The 6,500-nt window shown below is 49.7% G+C and overlaps 1 protein-coding gene across 1 annotated transcript; it reads right to left on the minus strand.

The window, feature by feature from the left end:
- Positions 1–1,136: 1,136 nt before the first annotated feature.
- MARCKS (myristoylated alanine rich protein kinase C substrate) lies at positions 1,137–5,907 on the minus strand. The gene is made up of 3 exons (XM_053939363.1): positions 5,832–5,907; positions 5,419–5,591; positions 1,137–4,309 (listed from the first exon to the last, which is right to left on the minus strand). The coding sequence occupies exons 2-3, from the start codon at positions 5,515–5,517 to the stop codon at positions 3,557–3,559; spliced, it is 852 nt and encodes a 283-aa protein (XP_053795338.1). The 5' UTR covers positions 5,518–5,591; positions 5,832–5,907; the 3' UTR covers positions 1,137–3,556.
- Between the last annotated feature and the right edge of the window lie 593 nt (positions 5,908–6,500).

The following is a 6,500-nucleotide window of genomic DNA, read 5'->3' on the forward strand; positions in this document are numbered from 1 at the left end:
AATTTAGTTTAGATATTACCAAGATAGGCATGAGATCTAAAGCACTTTTGTACAACCAAGTTACATTCTTGAACAAGGAAAACTGCTGTCTCAGTGTAAGTAAATAAACAAAAGAAGTAAATCTCTACAGCCCCTAGTCAGGAAAAGTTAGATTCCAGTGTAAGTTTTACCTAAAAATATGACATTGTTTCAGCACAACAGAAATTACCTTGTTCATAGCAATAATAATATTCTCCTTAAAAAGAACCATGAGATAGGTAAACAGGTTTGAAATCACACAATTTAAATTCACATATGCTCTGAATTTGTTGAAATTACAATACTTACTATAATTAGCATTTTCATTCAGGCAAACAATGCAATAAAAAAAAAAAGTATAAAGCTTTCTCAGTAAGATGAACCACTTGACCAGTCACTAACACCGAGCCCCTTCATTTTCCTTGTACATAAAAAAGATATTCCACAATTCCCAGTCCCTTGGGGACCCAGGCAGGAAAGATGCTCCTGCACAATTCTCTGGCAGGAGATAGCAGTTCAGAACTCCTCAATTTCCATGATTCCAAGCCATTTCTTTACTTCTGTCTTCTTAAACCACACAGTGGAAAACTGGTATCATCAAATCTCACCCGACTGCTGGGACAGGAAGAGCAGACCACACAACTGGTGTTCTTAAGATGCACTTTTGAAACTCTACCAGTGTTAGGACTTGGAAATATATTTCAAGTCAAGTCAAGCCACAGAATGACAAAGCCTCAAGCCAAAAGTCCATCTGCCAGGGGCAAGAGCACTTCTGCACTCTCAGGAAGAGGAAGTGCTTCAGAAACCACCAGCTTAGTGAGGAAAGCTTGAGAGGTTAAGAAAAAACTGAAAAAGAACTTTACTAGCAATTATTTTCTTCATATGTACATATACAGTTTGACAAAAAAAAAAAAAAAAAAAAAAAGAAATTCAGACTTCTCTTTAAGAATCCTTGGATTCAAATATATATATTTATTAAAAAGAGACATTGACTCTATGGCCAAGACATTATGTCTCAAAACAGGTTTTTACAGCCATGTTATAAAAACCCCTTAGCAAAGCAGTTATGCACTAGACTTCAAACACATGTACTCCAAGAATGACACTGGTGTGGAGGATATTGTTTTACATCCATTTATTTTTGTCCCTCAGCAATTATAGCATAGTTTCAATACATTTCTAAAGTTATAGAGAAATACCAGGGCAACTAGAGTACATACAAGCCAAAGTTAAAATGGTAAATAGCTGAATTAAAAAACAAAAAAAAAAACAGAAAAAAAAACCCAAACAAAACAAAAAGAAGTATGCATTCAGCAGGAAATCTACTATATTTAATTCAGTTTAGGCTTTGTTCTTTAGGGAACAAGGTGCTAACGTGCCATTTTCTCATAAAATGAATCATAATTGCTTCCAAAGAGTTTCTGCTGGAAATGGTGGAAGCAAATAAGTGTAATACTAAACTTTCTCCTATAAACTTAGAAGCAACACTTTCTTGAATCAATTTCCACCCTCCAAACACCACTGCTGCTTTTCTTACATGAACTCACTGTTGTATTAAGGCATAATTGCCCTGAGCAATATGCTGGAAATTAGCCAAAAAAGCCTAACAATTAAAGGCAAGCACCAAGTAATTTTTCTTTTTATTGACACATTTTGAAATCTGCTCTGAAACTCACCTGTACTTGGGAGTAGCACTTGAGGAAAAAAAAGAAAATATTGCTTTTAGTTACTTTAAGTAGAATGGCAGTGTTAAGTTTCCCCCTTCTCCTTCCAGGCTAGAGTTTTCAAGACAATCATCGAGGTACCAAAGCAGGACCAGCATACCGAGATCTGAGTGGGACATCTGTTCAAGAGCTTAATTTTTAAGCAACTCAGCATAAAAATTTCAGTGCCCCACCCTAAGCAATTCAAATTAAATCTTATTTTCCTCAAGAGGCAAGATACTCATACACTGGATACCTCTGGTCTTAAAAGCAAGATGGAGCCTGGACAGGAGAATCATACACTGTACATGCTCAGACTGCCTTCCAGTCTTCTTTGTAAAGCCAGAAAAGCCTACAAATTACCTGGTGCACTGCACACTTTCTCTGTAAAATGCACAGTATTACAGAGTCCAAGATCCAGGAAGGTACTTTTCAAAGCTAGTGCTAACAGCACACATGACTGTCTCTGTACAAATTTAGGCAATCCTGGCTAGTCCCTTTAAGCTAGCAGAGTATCCATAAAAGAAAGACAACCAAATTATACATTTTATTCACATTTATTTTTCGCTTTTAGTGTGCTCACAGAAAATTAGAACACCTTAAGCAGGAGTTTAATAGCAATTTTTGTAAGCAAAGTTACATTCCATCTCTAAGTCAAATTGGTCAAAGCTTCTCCAGTATTTACAAAAACATGATAGACAAGATGCTACACAAAAAAAAAAAAAAAAAAAAACAAAACCATTGCATCTGAAGAGTTTTCCTTTATTTTCAAAGACAACTGGAAAAGAAAGCATTGTCTGCTGTAATCAAAAACATACCACAGTATAAACAGTAACCATTCCACTTATCACAGCTTGGTTGAGTTTAAAATTTGTGTTTAAAAGGTCCAAGATGACTGCAGTTTTACAAAAATGGGCAGGGTGGAAAGAGTTGCAAACTTCATGTGCTTCTGGATATCAAGATTTGTTTTTTTTATACAATAGTCACAGTTAAAAACACCCTGCTGGTAATACATAATTACACTTTATTAAGGTCATAAACCAGCAATAAACAATAAAGCCTATACAACTTGTATTTCTACTTAATCACTGACTGATACAGCTAACATGAGATAAGTGAAAAGTTCCTATGGTTTAAATGAATTTCTAAGACTATGATCTCTTTATCTGGGTATTGATTTTTATTTTTTATTTTTTTTCCTTTTTCCTTTCCTTCTTAATCAAGACTTGTAGTGTTGTAAACCTTATAGAACATCTGCCTCACAAAATACATCGTAATAACTTTCTTTTAAAAAAAAGACTAACCCCTTACATCATTTCTGGCGGGGCGCGCTCCCAGCAAGGGCTGCGCGCCCCGGGTTCCCCACTGCGGCCCCTGTCACTTCATTTGATATCCCTTATTGACCCACCCATCTCCTTCATATATGGGCATGTCCATAGACCGATCGGCAAAAGTTTTATAATATGAAGAGAGTTGCAAAGTATGAAATTAAAAAATAAACGAACAAAATAAAAAACAGCAAAAAACCAACGGGAAAAAAAACCGAACCAACCAAAACAAAACATTAATACTGATGAAAAAAAAAAACCAAAAAAACCAAAATACAATGGATGGGAGAGGAAGGCGGAGGGGAGCCCCCCTCCGCCCGTTGGAATGGCGGCAACATATAACGATTTGAGATGGGAGCTGCGGGGGGAGAGAAAAAAAAGAAACGAGACATCTTTTAAATCAATCCCTGGTTGTAGACAAGTTCTCCGAGACCAGTACCTGGCACCACTCCAAAAACAAACAGGGGGGAAGAAAAGTCCGTCGGCGAGGTGCGGCGGCGGCGCTTACTACTCCGCCGACTCGGCGGCGGGTCCCTCCGGACTGCTCTCGGCGGGGGGCTCCTGCCGCGCCGGCTCCTCCGCGGGGGCCGCCTCCTGCTCGCCGCTGCCCGCCTCGCTCGTGGCGGCGCCGGCACCCGCCGCCTCCTCCGCCTTCCCCTCCGCTGCCGGCTGAGGCGGCTGCTGCTCCTCGGCCACCGCCGATGCCGGGGCCTCTTCTCCCGCCGCCTTCTCGGGGGCGGCCTCGTCCGATTTGGCCTCCTGCGAGTCCCCCGCCTCCTCCTTCGCCGCCTCGGCGCTGCCGGCCACGCACGCCTCCTCGGCGGCCGCCTTGCCCTCCTCGCTGCCCGCCGCCTCGGGGGCCGCCGCCTCCTCCTTCCCGCCCTCCGCCGCCGCGGTGGAGGCGCCGCCCTCGCCCTCGGCCCCCTCGCCGGCCTCCTTCTTGTTCTTCTTGAAGGAGAAGCCGCTGAGCTTAAAGGACTTCTTGAAGGAAAAGCGCTTCTTTTTTTTTTTCGGGGTCTCGCTGCTGGACGAGGGGGTCGCGCCCTCCTCAGTCTTGGGGGAGGACTCGCCCTCCGCCGGGGAGGCCGGCTCGGTGCTCTCCGCCTCTCCCGCCTCCTTCTCGGAGGCGGGCTCCGACGAGGCCGCCTCCTCTTTGCCCGTCTCCTCGGCGGGCGCGCTGCCGTTCGCCTGTACCTCCTCCTTGCCCGCCTCCGCCGCCGCGGGGGAGGCGTCGCCGTTCACCTTCAAGTGGCCGTTCTCCTGCAAGACAAGGACCAACGTTACCGGCGGTGCCCGGGGGGGTCGCGGGGCGCCGCCGGCCTCGCCCTCCCAGCCCGCCGGCCTCGCCTCGCCGCTTCCCGCGGTTCGAAGCTCCGCGCTCTCGCCGGGCCGGGCGCCCCCAGCGGCGGGCGGAGCGCGCGGCGGCCGCCAGAGGGCGCCCCGGCTCCACGCAGCGGCGGCCGCGCCGCGCTCCCCCGCCCTCGGCGCGCCCCGTCCAAGCCGCGGCGGCGGCGCGGGGCGGGGAAGGCGAACAAAGCTCGCCCGGCCCGGCCCCGGCCCCCCGCCCGCCGCGGCCCCTCTGCGCCCGGGCGGTGCGGCGAGGCGCCCCCGCCTCCCCCCCCCCTCCCCATTCACGCCGCATTTGCATCTTTCGGGCGCCCGGAGCGCGGCTGGCTGCCCGGGGCGGCAGCTGCGGGGGCGGCGGGGGGTGGCTGCCCGCAACGCCGCCGCTGCTGCGCGGGGCAGCGGCCGCGCGGCCAGCCCTTTTCACGCGTGGGGAGGAGGCGCGGGTGGGTGACAGAAAGCCGTGCCCTGCGGCTGCCGACCCCCCTGTGGGGCTGCCGCGGACGGGGAGGGCGGCGCAGCCCCCGGCCCGCTCTCCCGCCCGAGGGGGCTGCCCGCTGAGCCCCCTGCCCGGCGGCTCCGGCCGCGCTACTACACGGCCGTCCGGCTGTGCCACGAGAGGCGTTCCGCGCGAATCACCGAGTGTCTTCGGGAGGAGGTTAAGCGGGCAGAAAAGCCAAGCGGTGTGAGATCCTTCCGTTTACGAGCCATTGGGACACTCCACCATAATACACGAGGGATTTAATAAATGAAAGAAAGAAAGAACCGTGCACCTTCCCCCCCGCCCCCCACGCAGGAAAGATAAAGGAACGAATCATTCAAAGCCGAGCCCGTTTAACCAAAATAAAGAAATTATTCCTTTGCCTCGAGTTGCAAAGATAAAAGGATCGACCGTATTCTCCATTGAATGTGCCACTGGGGCATCAAAGGAAGAATTAAACAGGATGCGAAAGAGAGTCCGTCGAAGTTGGCTTAAAAAAGGGAGCAGATTTAATATTTTTTTTAAATTTCTTTTCGTTTTTTACCTGTCCATTCGCCTTGGATGGAGATGCAGCCACTGCTTCCCCAGGTTTCTCGGCGGAGGCTTCGCCCTTTGCAGCGGTCTTGGAGAACTGGGCACCCATGCTGTCTTATTCAACAAAGAAACTCAACAGATCCAAAAGGAGGGGAAACAAAGAGCGTTGGGTTGGTATAAATACTGGGCGACCAGCAGCAGCAGCAACACACACACACACCAGAGGGGAAAAAAAAAGAGAAGAGAGAACAGAACCGATTATAATGCACTCCTTTTAAAAAATTTAAAGTTGAAGAGATCAAAAAGCAGCAGCACAGGAGGGAGGGGAAAAAAAGGGAGGAAAAAGTCGAGCAAAAAAAAAAAAAAAGGAGCCCAAGTTTAGTAAAAAAGAAGTAATAAAAAATCCCAGATTTGTAGCCGTACTGTAGACAAGGAGAAAATGGAGAAATCTCCCTGGTTGCTAATAAGATGCGGAGTCCAACGCCCAAGTGCACAGATGAATGGGCTTCCCGAGCGGTGACGGCAGCGCTCCGCCCGGCGCCGGCCAATCGCGGCCGCCGCGCACAAAGGGGGGCGGGGCCCGCCCGCCCGGCGAACAATGGAGCCGCGATGGCAGCGGTTTGAAATCGGCCCCCGGCCGATAATGAATGTGCCGCTCCGCTCCGCCGCGGCGCGGGCGGGCGCGCCGGGCCCCGCGCCGGGCCGCCAACAAAACACCCCGAGCGAGCGAGCGAGCGAGCGAGAGGGGGAGAGAGAGAGCGGGGCTGGCGGGCAGGGACAATGGTGCGAGGGGCGTGCGGGTGAGTGCGAGTGCGAGTGTGAGTGAGAGCGTCCCGGCCGCGCCGCACGCCCCCGCTCGCTGCCGCCGGGAGAGAGCAACAGATAGTGTGTGCGAGCCCCGGGCGGGGAGAGAGAGGGAAGGAGGGGATTTGCTGCTTGCTTTTTTTTTCTTTCCTTTTTTTTTTTTTTTTCCCTTTTCTTTTCTTCCCCGGGTTTAATTGGTCGCGATTGTTAATTCGCCCCCAATTTGGAAGGTATTTGAACCACGTAGATCGGGTTTCGCCGAACGAGATCACGAGTCGAAATTAGTAG

This window comes from Vidua chalybeata, chromosome 3 (genome assembly GCF_026979565.1).
Source record: "Vidua chalybeata isolate OUT-0048 chromosome 3, bVidCha1 merged haplotype, whole genome shotgun sequence".
In the NCBI taxonomy this organism is placed as follows: Eukaryota; Metazoa; Chordata; class Aves; order Passeriformes; family Viduidae; genus Vidua; species Vidua chalybeata.